Genomic DNA, 22,013 nt, shown 5'->3' on the forward strand with positions numbered 1-22,013 from the left:
CTGTACAAATCAGTCCTGATGTTTTGTGGGATACAAAGTAAGATGACTTGCATTCACAGCCAGCCACCCAAGTTTAGATATCTGGTATGATTTATACTAGAAAACACTCTATTCAGATCCTCATTCTTTGCATCTGAACTTAACTTTTTTAGCACTTGGACTTGCTAGTGAATAGTTGGGGTTTTTTTAATGTCCAAAATATTAAATTTCCATTATCTTTTTCCCTTCTGATTTAGCTTTCTTCATGGACTAGATACTGGATTATGCTTTCAGGATCAAATCTTCTGTACTTTGGAGCAAAATCTTTAAGAGGCAATGAAAGAAAACATGTAAGATTTAAATTTGTTCTAAAAGCACAATCTGCATATTCGTAGACAGATCTGAAAAGTGTATTTTTAGTGTACTTGCTATTCTTCTAGGGTAAGCAATATGTCTGCACAACTTCTACAACAAAAAATTAATCTCCAAAATGTTCTTAGGTATGACATACTTTTCTGTCTCTTGCAGTATAAATCTACACCTAGTAAAAAGATATCCATTGTGGGCTGGATGGTGGCACTGCCTGATGACCCTGAACATCCTGATATTTTTCAGCTAAATAACCCTGACAAAGGTAAATTTTGCAGGATGGACATTCCCTGAATTTCTGTGATAGAAAGTAGAGCTATAGCTATTTGATGAGTTTGTCAATTATAGGACTTACAGTGATACTCATTTGAAAGCATGAAGAGATATTTTCAAGGGAGGATACAAATTAAGTTGAACATCTGCGATATTCTGCACTGCCTACCTCTCTGGTGCCCACACGTATTGCTGCATCTTGACAGTTACTGTAAGATTTGTGGATATTGCCTGACTAATGAGACCCTAATCTCTGAGTTTCTGAATACTTTCTTTGAACTGGAAAATACCAAATCTTGACTTACAGTGGGGAAAATTACAATATTATGAAAATTCTTCAAACATCAAGCCATTTACCTAAAAAGCCTTTTATTCTTCATTACTTTTTAAAAATTAATTTTGAAGTGCCATAATTCTTCCAACTTGACCAAACTTTAAAAAAAAGATCAGAAAGATGCAAAATATTTTGTTTTTTGAAAAGTTATATAAAGATTTTTGAGCCTTCTTTCACTTCTGATGTGATCAGCTTCAGTACTGGACAAGTGCATCTCTTGGTTGTTGAATGAAATGCATGGTATATTTGATAGCAAGAAGCAATTTACAAGATGTCAAAGCATGGAGGAGGCACACAGTAGGACACTGAAGAAAACTTTGATCGCAAATATCAAAATAAGAAGTCTGGCAGTTACTACGACAGTCTTAATGAGAATAGACACAGAAATAAATCAGATCCACTCACTGGTCCTAACTGGTCTTTTCTGTAGCTGCAGTTTTTCCTCTTTTCCTATACACTGCTCTTAGCTTTGCAGAACACGTATGTTCTCATGCTGCCTTCACCCAGGGATTATTAAATAACATGGCTCACATGGGCTTTTTTATATGAGCACCATACTCCTCAAATGTGAATTCAACAATTTGCTTCAGGACTTCTGCTTCTGTATAGGAATCAGAACCCACTGAAGCAGTATGTCTGTTTGCAAATTGAGAGCCCTTGATTCTCTTATTTTTATAGGTAATGTTTACAAGTTCCAGACTGGTTCAAGGTTTCATGCAATATTATGGCATAAGCATTTGGATGATGCGTGCAAAAGCAACAAGCCTCAGGTAAGACTGGGAAACCGCCTCTACCTGCTTTTACATATTTTGCAGAAAACCCTTAATAGGAGACACTTCTTTTAAATCTGCATGCAAATACAGTCCTGTGTGGACAAGTCATTGCACGCTGATCCAGTTTTTCAATAGGAGGAATAAAAAGTGTTTAAAACTGCAGAGTACCCACCTGAAATCAAGATTAGTACCAGTCTACCTATAAGTTTGGTGACATTAACAGCATACAACCTCTGTAATTGCATCTTCAAGTAGTAATATAACCCTGTCTTTACTTCGTAAGGGACTTAGTCATGAATGAAGAAAGTAGCCAACATACTAGCAATTAAACTGATGACTGGGTTTATAACTACCATTGAAGAGAGTGTCCTATAAAATGCTTCATAATGTCCTTTATATAGCAGCTTCATTTTTCAGGGGAAAAAAAAAAAAAAGTTAATTCTTGAAAAGTTTCCAGGGGCTTATATTAATAGGATGCTCAACTACTCAGGACACGTAACAGGGCACAGCTCAAGAATCTTATTTACACATACCTGCACATCCCATGCATACTAGTAACTTCTTGGACTGGATTTGGTCCACAAGGATAAAAATCATTTGAAGTTTTTATGTTTTCTTTCAGTTACGGTGTTAGCTGTCTTTTGTACCTTTTTGAGACTGATGACACTTTCTCATTGAATAACGTGTTGTTGGCCCACTGGATTTATATTATATAGCAGGGAAAATTTTCACTCAGAGGGTGGTGACGCACAGGAACAGGCTGCCCAGAGAGGTTGTGGATGCCCCATCCCTGGAGGTGTTCAAGGCCAGGTTGTATGTAGCCCTGGACAACGTGACCTGGTGCCTGATTTAGTGGTTGGCAACTCTCTCCCCACGGCAGGAGTGTTGGAACTAGATAATCTTTGAGGTCCCTTGCAATCCAAGCCATTCTATTATTCTATGATTTTGTAACTTTGCAGCTTCCCAGTGCTGTAATATGCTGAGGAGCAATATGCTGCTGAATAATGTACATTCTCTTCCAGGCACCTGCTAATCTAATGTCATTTGAATAATTTGCTCTTACCTGATGTGACTTCAAGTGCCAAACTGAAGAAACAAGCTATTGTTCTCTGAGGAAGAGGAGAAAATAATAGTTTTCCTGATGTAAGCCAGCCACAACTACTTCAGCACTTTCGTGTGCTACTTGAAAGTGATTCTGACACAGCTTTTAAAAGCAGAAAGTGAATGTTGTCCTTAGAACCAGATGTAGTCTCATGCACTGAGTGGAAGTAGACCAGTTAGATGGACAGAAGATTAATCCTGACTCCTGCAGGATTCTAGAGTTTTCAACTTTCTGTGGTCGCAGACTGCCTCTGAACTGATGTTTGACCACAAAGTGAGCATCATATCTTCTGCCTATCCTTTTTTAAATTGCTCTTTTTATTGTTAAGCTGCTTTATGTGACTGAAGAACATTTGGCCCATGTTGGGTTTCAGTTCTTTCTAATGCACAAAATAATTGACAGTGTTAACTTGCTGCAAAGTGTCAGGATAGAAAATTGTGGGACAACTTTTTTATAACATAAGTGCACTGAGTTGCTTTGCAATGTGGCTGCCTCAGATTTTATATAAAATCTCTGGACAATTCTTTTGTTCAAATTTGAGCTATGTGGTAAAAATGTATTTTGGCACAGAGCAGTCATTTCTATTTGGTTACATTATTCTGGAATACCTTGACAATGAATTTGAGGTGTATAGTTTTAAATTTAATGTTGTGTTAAATGTCTTTTTTTGTTTTCTTACTAGCCATATAACTGTTACAGTTTGGTTTTTGTTTGTTTGTCTGTTTGTTTTTTAAATCTGAATATTGTTCATCGTAAAGGGAACTGCTATTCCTTGATACAGGGTAGCAGATAATCAGGTTGTATGATACACATTGTGGTGACTCCTCAGAATGACTCTGTAACATTATTTGCTGTTCTGTCTTTCTGTTGGTTACTCAGCCTCACTTAATTCCAGTACGTGATGAACTTTTGTGGCATACAGTCATGGTACTGCATTTCTAAAATCATGATGGCAATGAAAGCTAGGCAAGACTGTCTGTTAGTGCTGCAGTTATGCAGAAGCCTCTACATTTACGCCCACAGAATTTAAAAGGTAAAAACAGCAACAACCAGCCTTCTCATTATCTGAGCCTGTTCCTGTAAAGGAACTCTTCCTACACCCATAGCTGTATCCTGGCTGTGCCGTAGCACCAGTGTAGTCACAGCTCTTTTCTATTCCCACGATAAGTTCAGTGCTTTTTTGGTTAAAAACTCTTCTGCTGTAAGGCATTACTAATTAAACCTTGTTAATTGTAGGAAGAGGAAAATCTCGTCTGTGTTTCCTAAGACTGCATGGAAGAGAGATTTGCAAGCCAAGATCTAGATTACAGACCATGAAAAACTGAAAGTCAATTTCAATAAACAGAGCCTATATTAGATCAGTTTTGCTCATATTAGTGGTATTTGTTCTGTGGCCTTTTGTAATTTTCTGAATTTTGATTTTGAAACTTCTCTAACAACAATCTGTACTGTTGTATGTAGATTGACTGTAATTTTTGTGTTATTTTGAGTGGTCCTGACAGCTCCTGTGTGTAGGTCCTGAGACATGAAAATTTATGTGGAGTTGACAGGTATTCTTTGATGACACAGGTTGTGTGGGGAAAAAAAAAAAAAAGCAAAATATATTTATACTTTTTTTCTCCTTGCAAAGGCAGAACATCCAGGACTATTAATGTAAAATATAAAGCTTTTGAATGTAGTGAATCAGTAAATCAATTAAAACTGTTAGAATACATCATTGGAATTATTCTGCACTTGTTACTTCAGTGATTAGTTATCAGCAAGATTATTCGTAAGGACACAGGTTACATGGATCGCCATTTTACTGAGTATGCCACCTATAGCCATGTGTATTCTGTGTTTTTGGCATCAATATGGTTTGAACCATATGCAGTTTTGTCACTACTTTAGATTACACTTAAACCCTTAAGGCTAGGGAAAACTTCTAAATCCTTCTGTAGAAACATAATTTGTGTTAAAAGGGCTACTGGAAGACTGCCATAGCAGAAACATCCCTGCATTACTGCTTTAAATGTGAGCTACCAAAAACTACCCCAGAGGAAATTGGTTCTTTCTTTTAAATCATTTTTAAATGAATTATCTCTTCTTGTTGCAAAGTAAGACTTATTTATTTCTCTAACTATGGAAAACTCTAAAATTCTTGTAAAATAGCAAAATAAACAAATGTTTCTGTTCTGCATCAGTATGCATTTGGCCATCATGAGCAAAGAAGAACTTGTCTGAGATCATGTCAAAAAAGTCACAGAAAGTTTACTGAAAGAACAGTTAAAATACTGCCCATTATACTTTCTGGTGGTCTAACAAATAAATACCTATAAAGAAGGTATTGTCTACCCAAATGAAATCTTAGCTGCAAACTTCGAGAACGGTGACCAAAAAACAACAGTGCGTGTAAAGTTTTATTAGGTTACTTTATTGGTAAACCTTTCTCCTTAAAAGGGAATAACCTGATCTGTCTCAAATGTATGTTAAATTCCAAATGGAACACTTACTGGCATAATGAATATGCATTGGAAACATGTCAACAACCACTCATTTCTGATGTGATGTTGTGGAAGACAACACCACTGACATATTGTACAGTGTACTGGAGTGAGATAAACTACTAAACGTCACAACAACTTGCAATTACATCTGACACGCCTTCCCTTGGAAAGAGGAATGATTGCCTGTACATATTCAGAACTTAATAGTGTTTTAGGTTTTAAGTGTCTCAAAAGTGTTGTATATGTTACTGTAAAATTCCTCAAAAATATGCTTTTACTCAAAATTATGTGCCATAGAGCCTTTTGGACAATTTAGAAAAGGATCAATTTTCATTTCTTTTAAAGCAGATTCCTAAATAAAAACATCGTGCCTTTGACAGAAAGGTTCAAAAATAGTGTGCCATGAATGGATGGAAACACTTACGAATTATTATTACACCCATTTATTTATCAGAGAAATATATGTGGAGAAACATAACCCTTCAAATAATACTACTCAAAACTTTAGAATTTGGAAGTGTGTCAGAAGAGTGTGAACTCCTTCACGTTATTATCATTTGAAAGTAAAAAAGCTTATAGAAGGGAGGTGAACATAATAGATAGATAATACATGATAGTCACCTTTTCAGTATAGCACAGTTATGAAATGGCCCTACAATATAAATAAATGAGAGTAATGAAGCAGTATAATAGTATTGTTAAAATATCTTGATCCAATATTAGATGAGTTTATGAGTATTAAATAGCTTGTAGCTACTGGATAAGGGTACTCTGTTGTCATTTGATACCATTTCATCTCATCGGCCACTTTTAATGGTAATTGAAAGCTGCTGTTGGCACACAGTGTATTGCAAATAAGTACTGATTAATACAGCATTTTCTCAGAAATATCACAAACCGTGCAAGTTTCCATCCAAAGAAAAACTGCAACAGTTGTAGAGAAATACATATTATCTCAGATTGACTGTTCCCAAACTTGTGAAGATATAAAATGTGTTTAGGCAATATTATTCCCTTACTTATCTACAATTTCAATGTTAGTAAGTGCCAAAATACGTTTGTCCAAATAGCACTAAAATGAGGCAAAGGCAGTAGTTTTCAAATTGCAACTTACTTGTCATATTATAGTCTAAACAAATTTCAACATTTTAGTTTGTTTTGTGTGAAAACTGTTGCACTATTTTTGGCCGTATTTTCCAGCAGTCCACTGCATGCTGTTTGTGTAAGAATTATTTCTATAATTCTCGTGAAATGTCTCACCTGCAATAACCACTAAACTCTAGCATTGGAATCTAGGTTTTGGCAAAGTATTTTGTTACCTCAGTCTTGTATCAATATGCTGTATTTTTCAGCTTGTTACATTGATAATGTTTGTTTCATTAATTAAATAATGTTAAAAAAAAAAAAAGATTGTTTACTTTGAAAGCAATTGCAATTGGTTGTAAATTTAAAGATGTGCGAAGTATGTATGCCATTACCAATAAAATATTTTGAAAAAGAACAGTGGAGGTACAGAAGGAACTTTTCAGCTCAAAGGCAGCAAGCGCATTTTATAATACAGTAATACAGTCAAACAGACTATAGTGCGCAGTATGTAGCCATTCAATATATATAAATTCGGATACTTCTGACAGAAAATTGAAAATTCCTCCAAGTTTACATCTGTTTTAAGTAAGTAAGATTTGGAAAGTCCAAAGTAGAGGCCAACCTACTGTGTTGGTTTTTTTTTCAAAGAAAAGCATTTAGTCACAACCAAATATGCATATTGATTTGGATAGCAAAATAAATTCCTTTGCATCTAAATTTAAATGTTATTTGGACTCTTGGTTTCTTTTCTCCTGCCTGCTAATGGGGAAATACATTTCATTCGCTGATAAAACTATCTGCTCTACGTTACACTGTATCAGCTTAGATATACTAATAAACATAATAATATCTTCTGATCTTAAATCTGTTTGTTCCTTTCTCAGTGATGAAAGCAATGACCTCTCCGAACCTTTACACACAGAGCTCTAATAAGGAAAGCCAAGCAATAAAATATTCAACAGAACTTTCTCTTGGAAGAAAAGATTAAAATGGAAATGGTTGGCAATACCCATTCTTTTTCAATAATGTATCTTATTACAAGCACCATTTTTACCCACTTGAGGTTAATAAGCTTCACATTAAAACTGACAAGTAGAGGAGCTTTATCTTCTGCAGAATAATGGTTTTATTGCCTGAGAAATTGAGAGATTAATGACATTACCAAATGAAGGTGAGAGCAAAACAAAATGCAAAATGCAAAAAAGCTGCTTTCAGAGCTGAAAAAGAAAGCACACATCCCTTTCCTGAGGCTGACTCATTTTCCTGTTCTCTCCCAGAAACAGGAAGACTTTTTCAAGACTTCACTACATTGCAGTTCTCAAAATCACTTGGATCTGTGCAATTTTCCTCCAGGCTATTATCCATATTATAAATGTTTTATAAAGTAAGCACGGATTACTCTTTTTACATCTACCAAATGGTCAATTTCACTGATTGCATTGGTTAAAATAGTAAAAGGAAATTGGTTGGAATTCTCCTCCTAATAGACAACAGGATAGAGAATGAATGATCACACTGGGAAGAAAGAGCAACACTCATTACATTCCAGAGGGTCATTATTATTGTTACAGAGGCAAATTTCAGGGGTGAGGACTACATTCTGTGTTGGAGTATTTCACTGTAATGCTACGTACTTCTGCCCTAGAAAAAAACAAAGATGAGTACTGATGTGCTCATAAAATGCTCATCATTTCCAAGCCTCTTATTTTGTAGACTGAGAGAAAAGGCAAAGTGGTCATTAGTAAATTTGTTCCTACTGCAAATGTCTGGTATCAAAAGGTGGTGCGTAAGTGTTAAATTGTGTTTTTTGTTTTTTTGAAGTCAGTAAAATGGTATTTCTATAGCTGTGATCTATTAATAACATCTGTTCATCAAATTCTGAAAGTATGTTGGACATTTCCTTAGAATGCAAAGAAGAATGAAAGTTAGTTAAAGTTTCATGTCTCAGCAGACCTCAGATGTGAAAGAAAGCCAGATGAGCATATTAGGAAGGATGAAAATTATTTTACATCAACCAAAACATAGTTGTGCAAGAGGAAAGTGCATATAGTAATGAATTGGAGGAAGTAGCCTTGCTTTTACTGCCAGAAATCAGTTTTTCAGCTTTAAGGAAGAGTAGACATTGTTCTGAGTGGTTACTTACTTCCAGTGATTCATGCCTCAGGTTTGAAAGTATACTGTAGCTGAACATGAAGCAAACAAGGTCAGGAAACAAACAAATGAATTCTAGTGTTTGTATAGATAAAAGTCTGTGCAATTTTGCAGAAGAAGAAGAAAGCAGACAATGGCTAGAGATGTTATTTTATCCATGTTTTATTAATCAACATTAATAAAATGATCACCTTAATTCTTGATACATGGGAACACACTAGAGCTCTGGAAACACTAGCATCTAGCTGTAGTGAGATGAATTTTCCTGAAATAATACAAAATATGTGAACTTGTCTGACACAAATTAATACAATGAATGGATGCTTTGTGATGTCTGTGATTGTGCTACCTGCCACCTTTGCCACCTTTCCATTGCTTTGCTCAGGCTGAACAATGCACCCAAGGCCTTGCTCTGGAGCATAATGATGGTAGTATTGGTTCACCTCAGGCCTTGCTCAGGCAGATGGTGACTGCAGTACTGGATAAAAAAGTGGTTGCTGGAGGAACTGATGGACGGACATCTTGTTCAACAGCTGAGGGACAATGGAGTATGTGCCGGAAATCATGACTACGGGTCAATTATCTTACCCTATGAATAGCAAGCAGCTCAGGAGCGTCTTAAGGCTCTCCTGCACATCAGCCAGCACAATAGGATCTCCCCTGGAGAAAGGATGTCTCTCCAAGGTTACGCTTGCACAGAGATCCCTCACATATTGACATCGAGACACCTTCCCGATACACATCCTCAGTGACTCTTTGTTAAGCTTTGTGAGCTTCACTAGGATTCTATCTTAGGTTGACTGTACACTTATGGTCGCTTAGACATAAACCATTGACCAGCATCTGAGACTAGGAATGGATCCAGTCACACCTAGGCTCCTTATCTCCGTGGTTTAAGGAGTTTAGAAAAGAAGAGGGCTCACTCTGTACCTCATGAATCAGCAGGAGGGTCTCAATAAGTGTATTCAGCCTTATCCTCTATACAGTAAATGATCGACTGTATCCAGTCATCTCAAGTCTTGTTAAGTTACTATCTTATTTAATTAAGTGTTGTTAAATCACTATTTTATATCAATAAATATATTGCTGCTTCTCTTTTAGGAGTGACATGTAATGCCACTCATTTGAATTGGGGGGGGGGGGGGGGGGGGGGGGGGGGGGGAGGGCAAGTGTGTAAAAAGATTTTGTTAGCATTACTGTTTGACAGAGACTAATTACAAAATAGGTACAACTGTATAACACAAGATTTGCTTAGAACAGAAATAGCAGTGGGTGTTTCTGGTTGTTTTACTTCTGGACAGTGCTGAAGAAATTATCAGGTAGATGAAAGCTGTGTACATTTTCTGTTGATCTTACTTTGTCAGGCATGTGAGGGTACAAGTATAAATAATAGTAAAAATATTTCAAATGCAATCAAACCACTCCTGCAGGTTTTTCCAATAAAGTGAGAAGACCTGTATTTTCATAGAAATAAATGTATTTAAAATAAAAATTGCAAGCAATACATTCCTAAAAAGTGAAAATGAGATATTTTATCTCACAATAGTTAGTAAAGTAGGCTAATCCATTTTGTTCTAAACTCACATTATCCCACCTAGACTACTCCTCCCACTGAAATAAGTACTTATGTTAGCTGGTAATGTAGCTCCATTAGGCAATCAAGTGTTCATTCAAAGTTACATCCACCCTCTCTTTCAGACACCTATAATAGTTTGAAGTATGGTATGATTAAATACTAAGTTTTATTTCCTGGTCTAGCAACTATGCACACAATTGCTGTGCTTGATTTTATGTCATTATTAAGTGTTGAAGATCATTATTAACAGAAAACTAAGTTTACCTGGAAGTTCTCTGTGAAGTGCAATAGATTATTTAAGATTAACTGCTGAAACGCTCTAGATTATGTTTGATGTCATGGAAACCATTTAAATCCTGATGTAGATAAATGTACAAGAATATATACATAAATATTGGAAATCGAAAAAAACTATATCTTTCATTTTTCCAGTTAATATGACTGTTTGGGAGGCTAAGAGTTATAAGCATTAGCTGAAGAACACATCAAAGTCAAAGCTGTTAAACTGAGAAAATAACGGAGCAGAAAGCAAACTATTTTGCAGCACAGGAAGTTACCAAGTCATGGGACTTCCCACAGACTATCAGAAGAATAATTGCAGAGGAAGCAGATGTTAAGTGACAAGCAAGTTGTAAGGTCTCTCATTTCAAAGGGATCATAAGGCAGAAATTAGGCTGGAGCGCTGGAAAGTGTGAGATGCCAGACAAAGAGGCATGAAATTGTAAGTACCCTATTATTGTCTGATTTCTCATATGTTCAGGAGGGCAATTTTGTGCTGGCAAAGTACCACCAAGACTGCACCTGACAACCATAGATTCCATTAACAATTCTCCTACTTACGTAACAACTAAAAAATGCTGAGGCTTATTCTAATTATTTCAGGACAAATAAGTGTTTGTGTTTTAGGAAGCTTAAGTAAAACAGCTATAAAATCAAGGATCATACTGTTTTGTTTAAAGTTGACTTGATGATCTCTTGAGGTCCTTTCAAAACCCTGCAATTCTGTGAAATGTTGTAATTAAATGTTGCCCTTCAGTTTCATTTTAGCACCACAGCTGGTATTAATCAAAACAGGCAGAGAGGATTCAGAGTTGATAATGTATTTAAAACTCATCTTTTAAGCAGGTGAGATATTCTTCAGCTTCCGAACAAACGCTATTTTTTTCGGTAACTAAAGGAGACTGCAGTGAAATCAGATGCAAAGAAATAGTGACCATTTTTTCAACACTGGGATGTAATCTTATATGAACTCTCATGAACTGAGACTTTAGCAACACATACTCATTTGAAAGAAAAGATAGTACAAAGCGCAACAGCAAGTATATCTTAAAAGCTTTGTGTGCTGAGTCTTTTTTCAGAATGACAGAGGCTGTTCCTGTTCAGAAATGATTGCTGTGGCAACAGCTGAGAAAAAAAAGTAAAATTAATTATCATTAGTTAGAAAACCTGTGGATTCCAAAAAAGCTGGCAAATGTTTGAACCCAAACCCATATTTCATACTCAAAGAATTGATACTTTCCCCTTCTTGGAGAATTTGTGTAGTAGTTAGTCTTTCTGAGAACAGAACAAAATTAAAGACAAATATCAACAGTATTGGCAATCGCAATTTCCAGACACAAAAGAATTATTTGAGCAGGTTGCAATAGGTTGTTTATACAGTTCTTTAATATATCTGATCCCTTCATGTAAGAGAAGGAACTTATTTGTTTCTTTATATTCCCTATCTGTTATGTTTTTTTTTTTTATTCAGTCACTATTCATGCCCTAGTAGTCCTGTGGTTTCTAGTAGGAGGACTAGTTTTGAATTGTTTAGTTTTGTTTTCTGAAATAAGTGGATGGTAATACTCTTGATATGCTAGAACTACTAATTCGAAGTGGAGACTGACTTCTGCTGTTTCTTGTAGGCTCCTTGTTCTAAAAATAGGCTGTTGGGATGAATTTTAACTTGCTCAAATTAGTGATACATGCATACAAATTATGTAAAGAGAAAGCATATCAAAATTTTGATTGTGTGGAGTTGAAAATGCACAAAAGATCACCTTGCCAAGAAGACATGAGGTGCAGGGGAATGTATGTTTTCTGTAATTTCCTGTTTTGTGTAACTTGCATGTAAAAACTAAAATGGCAACTTTTGTGCAGAGTCATACAGGAGATGTACAGGAATTATTCTATTTTTACTAGAATTATGTATTTTTAATAGAATGATGATTAGACTACTAACCACTAGAAAGTAGCAGCATTCCAAATGTAAGAGAGGGTAAATGAGAGTGCTTGCCTGTAGTAGATTTTAACATTTGGGTATTGCGGGAAGGTACTATTTATTTATTTATTTATTTATGAAATTTCTGCGTAAATTTCCCAAGACTTACTTAACAGGAAATTTTTAAGGCATGGATCTGCCTGATGTGAGAATAACAGTTGAAAACATGTCACCAGAACGACGTATGATTTTTGTACTGAACATCTGTAGCCAAAAAAATATATATATAAATAAATCTTGACACTATTTCTATAAATAAACATGACAGACATTAAAGGTGAGGAATGTTATCAGGGTTTTGTTTCATCTCATCTCATAGTAAGTAAATTGTCTCCCCAGAAGAGTAATGAAATCCAGATCAGTGTTCTCTGATTTTTACTTTCCTTAATCACTTTATCACTTTATCATTCTCTTGGATGGAAAGAAAAGTTTGGAATCATAACCTGCTCTACTTTTAGAGTTTAATTGAAGTTCCTGTCCTTTATTGTTGTTACATGCATCTCAGCCTTCAGACTAACTCCATTCTCTGCAAAAAGCTCTGTTGATTGCTTCCAAGAGACTTTTTTTCCATGTCACTGTTGGCTTATTTTTCTTTAGAGTTTTCTTATTTTTTTGAAATTTTCTGTGACCATTTTTTTTTCAGTCTCACTTTACATTTATGGAAAAAAGCTTTGATCCAAATATTCTCATTGTTTTTTAATAGACAGCATGTTAGTAATTATATATGGTTTACAGTAAAACAGTAGCGGTATTTGAAGAACTTTGACACAAATTCATTAGCAATTGATGCAGCCCTACTTTCCTATATGTTGTCATCTTCTTAATGCAAATTACAGCAGACTAAGAAAAAATTGTGCATAACCAAGTAATTTTAACTTAGTATATTAGAAAAATGTATTCTGTATTTGTAATGTAATCTTAAAATTGATAAATACCGTTGCATGAAAGGAGAAACAGAGATTAATTGTAACTTTAGAGAATAGGTTTATTGTATGTATTTTAAAATAATTCTTACTTTTGGAGAGGAAAATTAAAGCAAACAAACAAAAAATAGCAGGTGAACAGCATCTTGGATTTGCGAATTCCATCAGACAGCAATGCTTTCATCATATTCTTCAAAGAATTCTGAAGTTAGAATAGAGTTGCAAGTAAAGTGGCAATACTGTGAGTTCATTGGAAAGTAGTCATTTATATATTCATTTGAAATTGAATGTGTACAAGAGGACAGAATACATACAAATTACAGGCCTCTGATAACTGTACTGATGTGTTCTTGTGATGTGTCACATTATCACTCTCTCATGGCCACTCATAGAATAAGTCAGGGGTTTGTTTTCTTTCAGTTTGCTTTCCATCTGCATGATGGTATAAGCAGGTATGAATGCCAAGCTGTGAACATATACTGGAAAATCTCTACTCTGTAGTGTGACTTTGGAATACTGTAGAGAACTTTTGTTTCAACGGCAAGGTTAAAAAGTTCTGTACAGCGTGTAGTCCCAGCAAAGGTCAAAAATCCAGTCAAAGTCCTTTTGAAATCAGCTACCAATTTAGAATTGCAATCTGAGTTTTCATCTTTAGTAATAAAAGGAATTTACCTTTAATGTAATCATGGCCTCCGGAATAGCGGTAAAGGTCATTCTTTTTGAAGCTCTTTTCCTAGATAATGTTAAATACCATCCCACAAGATTTTGAACACAGGGCTCTAAAAATATTTTATTTTTGATTTGGGAATCAGGACCCAAACAGAGCAAGATTATCCTTAATCAATTCAAAAGAATTCAGTTGGATTTTGTGTTTCACAGCATTGCTTTTAAGGAAAGGGGAAAAAACGGTTTTACATCTCTAAATACCAAAAGATAGAGGATATTAGTCTTCACTAATGCAAAACTTTTTCCTCAAAATAATGCAAATTACAGTCAATTCATTATCTTGTATAGCAAAACAGCCAAAACTGTCCATGGGACCAATTCTGACTAAAACAGAATGTAGATTGCTTCATTTTTTCAAAATGCAAAGGCAGTGTGAAAAGTCAGGTCTTCATATTGAGGTATGAAAAACATAACTATTGTGTTTAGGAGAATACAGTTAATGAAAGTCTGATTTTGTTTTGTTTTAGAGAATGTGAATAGAAGATTGAGTTGTAAAGGTCTGAGTCCCAAATTGTGAAATTCAGCAATGATACACTGTGGAAAAAGGCACGTGTATGCTATTGTTGCGTGTATTGTAATTTTTGGAAGTATTTTAATCTGCTCCTGGAAAGGTCCTCAGCTACAAGATAATATAAAAAGAAAAATCTTCCCCCAGGGAAAAAATGTCATTCCAGTTGGTCAATTCTGCAGGGGAAAAGCTGCAAAAAATGTAATAACACCATTAAAAGATAACAGAACTTTTATCATCTCCCCATACTTTGATGATAGAGAAGGCAAAGTCACACGTGTGATTGGGATTGTTCACCATGAAGATGTCAAAGAGCTATACTGCTGGTTTTGTTGTCAGCCCCTTGGAAAGATATACGTATCAAAGGCAGAAATAGATGTTCACTCGGACAGATTTGGATTCCCCTATGGTGCTGCAGATATAGTTTGCTTGGAACCTGGAAACTGTGATCCGACACACGTATCAATTCATCAGTCTCCACATGGAGATATTGACCAGCTATCGAGGTTTGAAATAAAAAACCGCAAAGCAGAGCCCTTCTCTGCTGACTTTACAGTATGCATCTCTGCCATGTTTGGAAATTACAACAATGTCTTACAGTTTATACAGAGTATGGAAATGTACAAGATTCTTGGGGCACAGAAAGTGGTGATCTACAAGAACAACTGCAGCCAGATGATGGAGAAAGTCCTGAAGTTTTATTTGGAAGAAGGAACAGTAGAGGTAATTCCGTGGCCAATAAACTCATATCTCAAGGTTTCTCCTAAATGGCACTTTTCTATGGATGCAAAAGACATTGGCTACTATGGACAAATCACAGCTCTAAATGACTGTATATACCGCAACATGCAGAGGAGCAGGTTTGTGGTTCTTAATGATGCTGATGAAATAATTCTTCCCCTTAAGCACTCAGACTGGAAAACAATGATGAGCAGTCTTCAGGAGCAAAATCCAGGAACTGGTGTTTTTCTCTTTGAGAACCATATCTTTCCAGAAACAATTACCACTCCCATGTTCAACATTTCATCTTGGAACACTGTGCCAGGTATTAACATACTACAGCATGTTCACAGAGAGCCTGACAGGAAAGAGGTTTTCAATCCTAAGAAAATGATAGTTGATCCAAGAAAGGTGATTCAGACTTCAGTCCACTCTGTCCTACATGCTTATGGGATGAGTGTGAATGTTCCAATGGATGTTGCCCTCGTTTATCACTGTCGCGTGCCCCTTCAAAGTAACCTTCCCAGAGAATCTCTCATCAGGGATACGACATTGTGGATATATAACTCATCATTAATCATGAATGTTAACAAAGTTCTCTATCAAACAGTACTGTAAGCTCAAAAGTGAAACTTTGTCTACAAAAATCAAAGGTGGGGAGTTGCCTGTGCCCCAGGGAGGCATAGGATATCATTCAAAGATCACATTAAAATCTCTTCGCATGAGAATTTCATCGTACAGAGATTTGGAAGAATAACCCCTTTATGTACAGACCAAATGTACATTCATTCTGTCTGTGAATTGTAGGAAGGTATCAGGATCATAGAATCATAGAGTGGGTTCAGCTGTAAGGGATTCCAAGGGTCAAGTTCCAAGCCTCCTGCCGCAGGCTGTGCTAACAACTTCTATATCTGGTAGTAGACCAGGTTGCCTGGAGCCCCATCCAACCTGGTCTTGAACACTTCCAGGGACTGAGCATCCAAAGCCTCTTTTGGCAGCCTGTTCCAGTACCTCACCACTCTCTTGGTAAAGAACTTACCCCTACATCCAATCTATAACTTTCCTCTTTGAGCTTAAAAGCATTCCCCCTTGTCCTATCACTATCTACCCAAGTAAAAACTTGACCCCCTCATTTTTTATAATCCCCTTTTGAATACTGGAAGTCTGCAACAATGTCTCCTTGCAGCCTTCTCCAGGCTGAATGTGCCCAGCTCTCTCAGTATGTCTTCATATGGGAAGTGCTCCATTCCTCCAGTCATCTTCATGGCCCTCCTCTGGACCCTCTCCAACAGCTCCACATCTTCCCTGTACTGGAGGCCTGTATGGGAACTACTGAATCATGGCCTGAATCTCTGATTGACCACCTGAGGTGAGCAATGAGTCATCCCTGGGAGCACAGGTGAAGGCAATTCACCTGTGCTATGAGAAGGGGAGCCTTGCTCCACCTCTTCTAGATCCCATTTAAATGCTGACTATCACTGGGGAAGGATTTCTTTTGGAGTTTTCTCAGCGAGCCCAGGATAAGGGTAAGCTTTCCATCCATTCTTCTTTAGCATGGTCACCTGTTTAGCCTAACTTTTTTGTATGTTTCTTAATTATAATGTCAGTATATTGATTGATTATACAGGGCCCCACACCTGGTTGCAGTATTCCAGATGGAGCATCATGAGGGCAGAGTACAGAGGGACAGTCACCTCCCCATCCCTGCCTGCCACCCCTCTTCTGAAGGATCTCGGGATACTATTGGCCTTCTGTGCTGCAAGAGCACACCTCTGGTTCATGATCAGTTTTTCATCCACCAGGATCCCGAAGTCCTTCTCTGCAGGGCTACCCTCAAGGAGTTCTTCTCCCAGTCTGTATATATATCTGGGACTACTCCAACCCAAGTGTGAAACTTTGCACTTTGCTACGTTGAACCTCATTAAGTTCACGCAGGCTCACCTTTGAAGTTTGTTGAGGTCCTGGATGGTGTCCCTTCCATCTGTGTCAACCACAGCACTTGGCTTGATGCCCAAGGGAGCAATTTTCAAAATTAAAAAAAAAAAACAAAAAAAAAACTATAATTGATCCAAGAAGGGTGATTGAAGGATCCATCCACTGTATTCTAGAGGTGTTTGCATGTGGCTGGGAAGAGCCCAGTGATATTGTTACATAACATTGCAGAAAAGCTTACAAATCAAATTCATAATATAATTCTCAACAGGGATGTATCATTTTGGTGATGTAATATACATCTTTGGCTGTGAAAGTGAAACTTACTAAGTAAGTTAAGAGTTTCAAGTGCAGCAATGAAATTTAGAGTTCTTGCAAGAGACATTTAATGCTATGTTCTCTGTAACATGCAATCATGAAGGTAATCTGTCTACCAGAAGAAGAAAACTAAAATGTATGGAACTCAACATTACAAGTTAGTGTTGCAGATCCAGCATGAATGTAAGAATACCAGCACAATTTTACTACAGGAATGATTCAGCTAGCAACTGCTGTGTAATTTACTGGTGCAAATTACTAGACTTCATCATTATGTAATAATCAAATTTCCCTTCACTTAAAATTTATTAGTGTTTGTTTTGGCAGGTTTTTTTTTTTTTTTTTTTTTTTTATTTCTCTATTTTACACAAGATAATTACATATCTGACTGTCTCTGGGGTGAAGTCCGCAGTTTTCTCCAACACAACTTGGCTCCACTGTGATCTCTACAGTACTTCGTGTGCTATTTGCTCGTCATCTCTGTATGCTGATGAGTGAGCATGTCCCCTTGCACGGCTGCTGGATCGATGTGAGCGGGCTCGTGCATTGCACGAAGGGCTCTGCCGTACGGCAGTTCGGTGGTCCCGTTCTGCTTCCGGATCGGTTTTGGGCCGAGACACGAGAGACGTCACTCCGCCTCGCGCTCTTGCCTAGGATCTCCCCGACGGCTGCATCGGGAACCTGCGCGGGCGGCTGCAGCGAAGGCGCTTCGCTTTGCGGCGTCCCAGAGGCGCGAGCGAGTTCCTCGCCGCGGCCCGGCTGGCTCTCGCGGGGGGCTACGCCAGGCCGCGCCGTCACGCTATGACTCAGCCCCGGGCGAGGGGTGCATGAGTACGGGAGAACGGCTCCACCCGGACCGGCGGGGGTGAGCGCGCAGGAGCTAGAGCAGCGCGGGTCCTTCTGGGCCCCGCAGGGCGGAGCACGTGGTTCCGCAGCCGCTCGCAGGGCGTCCCGCGGCCGTAGCGCTGCCCAAGGCACTCGAATCCCAACTCGGCCGCCACCGCCTTCCCCAGCGGCAGGTGGCAGGGGCGGGCGGCCCCGACTTTCCTCCCTCTGCGGCAGCGGAGGCCGTAGCGGAGCCGGCACAGAGGTACTCGGAGTAGCTGCTGCTGTTGGTGATGCAGAGTTAGCTCGGGAGGGGCACGAGGGCTCCCCTTCTGCTCTCGTATCCGCACGAGGCTCCGACGGCAGCAGCGCTGCTGCAGTGGGAAAGGCGAAGTCGCGGAGCGGTGAACGTGGGGCGCGGAGAAGGGTGCGCTGCTGCCGAGACGTTCGTCAGTTGGTTCTGCCGCGCGGTAAGTAAGGGCTTCTGTCTTTAGGTTCCTATACGGGATTCTATAATGTGCACCACTTGGAAAAGGGACTCGTTTACCAGGAGCAAGGCTATTGTTTTAGTTAAAGAAACAGCAAATAAGAAAGGTGATAGTCCTGTTTTGGGGATACTGTTGCTAACATCTGAACGGTATGTTTTAAATATTTGATAATCATAAAAGACAAATTTTTAATATATATATCTCTGTTTGAAGAAACTCCAAGTGTGGGAGTGTAATTTTACATTTAGAGAATGCATAGCTTATTGAGAGAACAGTTTCAGTGTGTTGTGGTTAACCCTGATAGGCAGCAAAGCCCCCCGCAGATGCACTGTTACCACATCTCCACCCTCCCCCGGCAGAGGATACAGAAGTGGAAAGGTAAAAATGAGAAAACATGGGCTTAGCCATGTTAAAGGCAGTGTTACAGATAAAGCAAAACTTCCTGAATAACCAACAAGGAATTCATTTGCTACTTCCCATCATAAAGCTACTGTTTAGCCATTTGCAGGAAAGCAGGGCTTCATCATGAGTAACAGTTACTTGGGAAAACAAACGCTATAACTGTGTTCTCCCCTCTGGTCTGCTTTGGGGCAGCCATCCCAGCTGTCTTTACTCCACATTTCTCGTACACCTCCAACTGACTGCTCACAGATGCCCAAGGTGAGAATCAGGAAAGGCCTCAGCTCTGTGTCAGCGCTGTTCATGAGTAACTAAAACATTTTGTTACCAACACTGTTCCAGTCACAAATCTTATTTGCTACAATGAAGAAAATTAAATCTCTCCCAGCCAATACTGATACAGATTATGAGTTGAAGTGACAATATTAAATGTTGTTGTGAAACTTTTGCTGGTCTGTTTCTGTCCAAGATTGCAAAGCCTATTTGTTTACAAAACGAGAAATTGGTGTTTTTTTTGTTTTACAGCAGAGTGTTTATGTGTGTTCCAAGAAAGGTGTGGCTAGGGAAAGGTGATGTTGCAAACTAAGTAGATGATATTGGCTTCTTTGTATTTAGGAAAGAAATAACCGGTTTAATTGTTATAGAACAATATTTTACCAGCAATTAAACACCAGTAATTAAATAATTTAAACCTTCAAAAATTATGCTTCTGCCTTTGATTCATGTAAAAGAGGGAGAACACTGGCATTTCAAAGAGAAGAATTTAAACTATCATCAGATAGTTATTTAAAAAAAAAAAAAAATCGTGAAAATCTTGTTCAAGATGTTGAAATGTTTGTCAATCTTTGAAACTTATTTCAATTTAAACACCAGCGTTTTGTGCCATTGCTTTTGGCAAAGCTATAAAGCAGAGAAGAGAGAATGCTATTTATGACAAATAATAAATTAATAAGGCTTTTCACTAATGGTGGACTTGTTTTAGGTAGATCCCAGATAAACCAAATGTTAGAATGTGTAGTGTTGCTGTTCTGTTAATTCTACTGCTACTTTTTGGAGTCTGAAGTTTTGTAATCACCTCTATCAACTGACCCTTTGGAATGCATTTGTTTTGCCCTGACCCACCCTAAGGCTGGAAGGTAGAGGAATAAGGTGAAATTTATTAGAATATATATATAAACATGTATATAGCATGTATATATTAGTGTGTATATATATGTGTGTGTGTGTGTGTGTGTGTATGTGTGTATATATATATATATATATATATATAAACAATGTAGACGTTGTGAAAATTCTGAGATGAGCAGCATAAACTGTCTTCAGCTGTCTCAACACTGTATTGAACAAAAGATTGAGATGTATGGGAATTCTAAAGCCACATACAGGGCTTTAGAAATTTTTAGAAGGACTGCAAAAAAAACAAAAACAGAAAAAAAAAAAACACAAACAAACAAAAAGCATTAACTCAATTGACAAGAAATCTTTATTATGAGCTTGCAACAAAGGACAAGCTCAAATGCATCTGACCAATGGTATGCATATGCAAAAAGTATAAATCTTAGCATATATTTTAAAAGAACATTTCCAGTAACTGTAAAGTTTTTTCACTGTCATTTGCAAATATTTCTGATCACCTGTGCTAGAGACTAACTGAAACTTGGCCATTTGCACAAAAGCAATTGGTCAGGAGTGTTTCTTGTAAGATATTGGAACATCCTGTATTGCTTGATGAAAAAGTAATAAAAATGAAGACTGAAAGGAGATATGACTGCAGTCCATTAATGCAGGAGGGAGGAAGAAAGGCTTTTTACTCTTAGTAGCAGTACTGAAGAAGAACTAACTGGTGCAAAGCAGTTATAATGATATCATTAGATTGATTTAGTATTAAAGCAAATCTGAATCATATTCTATTTGAATTGTAACTGGAATTAAAGCACTAAGCCTGAATGAATTATTAAAACAAAATAAACTCTTTCAAATATGCTGGCAGCATATTTTTGAGGTTTTGAGGTACCAAGTACTCTCTATACTGAGGAAGTATAAATGTACTGTTCCTTGTTAATCTGACATTATATATTTCCTGACTAGATTTCTCTGCTGTTAACCTCAGGAGACGCAAATTCATGAATCGCGTGTCAGGAGGACTATTAATGTCATTTACAAAATAGCTAGGTATTTATTTTCTTCAGCATTCAGTTTTCTGGGGTGTCTTGAGTTCTTTGTTCAGCTCTTTGTCTTTGCTTTTGGAATCTGTTGTTGTTTTGAGATGTCTCTCACACTTCCTCATCAGAACATGTAATTACCTACCTCAATTGAGCTGATAGAATGTTACAGAAAGAGAAACGTGCATTACTGAAAACAAACAAACAAAAAAGCACAAACATATATTTAAAAAGTTATTTTCAAATATGCATGTGAACTGCAGGATTAAATTTCCAGAAGAAAACTTACCGAAGTAGCACTAAAATACCCCACCCAAGTGCCTAGTTTGATTTGCTTGAACAACTCCATATTCAAGTTTGTAATGTAAATGAAATTCTTGGGAGGCAGCTGTGTTCTTTGCGTAAGAGAAGTAAAACTTGTTTCTCAGGTAGGTGTGGTTACTATTACGCACATTACAGAACACCAACCATTTGAAGTAGAAGGTACTGGCAAGTGTCTTAGGTATTGTACTAGGATTGTTTTTCCCTCAATATTGTACTATTTTGAACAATTCTTGCTCTTTATCTTAGAGGAAAAAAAAAAAACAAAACTTGTCTGTCTGCTTTAAAAGATGCTTTCTCTT

General features: G+C 37.4%; 2 protein-coding genes across 9 annotated transcripts in view; both read left to right on the plus strand.

Moving 5' to 3' along the window:
- Positions 1-21,980, plus strand: part of RALGPS1 (Ral GEF with PH domain and SH3 binding motif 1) — a 199,974-nt gene extending 177,994 nt beyond the window's left edge. For 5 of the 8 annotated variants that reach the window (XM_048966242.1, XM_048966240.1, XM_048966238.1 and 2 more), the window contains 4 exons: positions 237-329; positions 508-613; positions 1,634-1,725; positions 2,751-6,724. In XM_048966242.1, the coding sequence (XP_048822199.1) occupies positions 237-329; positions 508-613; positions 1,634-1,725; positions 2,751-2,780 (321 nt within the window). In that variant the 3' untranslated portion in view covers positions 2,781-6,724. Of the gene's footprint in view, positions 1-236; positions 330-507; positions 614-1,633; positions 1,726-2,750; positions 6,725-7,286; positions 9,570-16,452 lie in introns of those variants that run through there. The other 3 variants (XM_048966243.1, XM_048966244.1, XM_048966239.1) reach the window with 3 other exon arrangements.
- Positions 10,570-21,980, plus strand: LOC125702667 (uncharacterized). Its single transcript, XM_048966255.1, has 3 exons — positions 10,570-10,850; positions 14,506-16,792; positions 16,894-21,980. Exon 2 carries the CDS (start codon positions 14,565-14,567, stop codon positions 15,882-15,884), a length of 1,320 nt encoding a protein of 439 aa, XP_048822212.1. The 5' UTR covers positions 10,570-10,850; positions 14,506-14,564; the 3' UTR covers positions 15,885-16,792; positions 16,894-21,980.
- Positions 21,981-22,013: the final 33 nt, after the last annotated feature.

Source organism: Lagopus muta, chromosome 19 (assembly GCF_023343835.1).
Source record: "Lagopus muta isolate bLagMut1 chromosome 19, bLagMut1 primary, whole genome shotgun sequence".
NCBI lineage: Eukaryota > Metazoa > Chordata > Aves > Galliformes > Phasianidae > Lagopus > Lagopus muta.

Coding starts and splice junctions, on each gene's coding strand:
- LOC125702667 (XM_048966255.1), top strand. CDS start 14,565: ATGATACACTGTGGAAAAAGGCACGTGTATGCTATTGTTGCGTGTATT.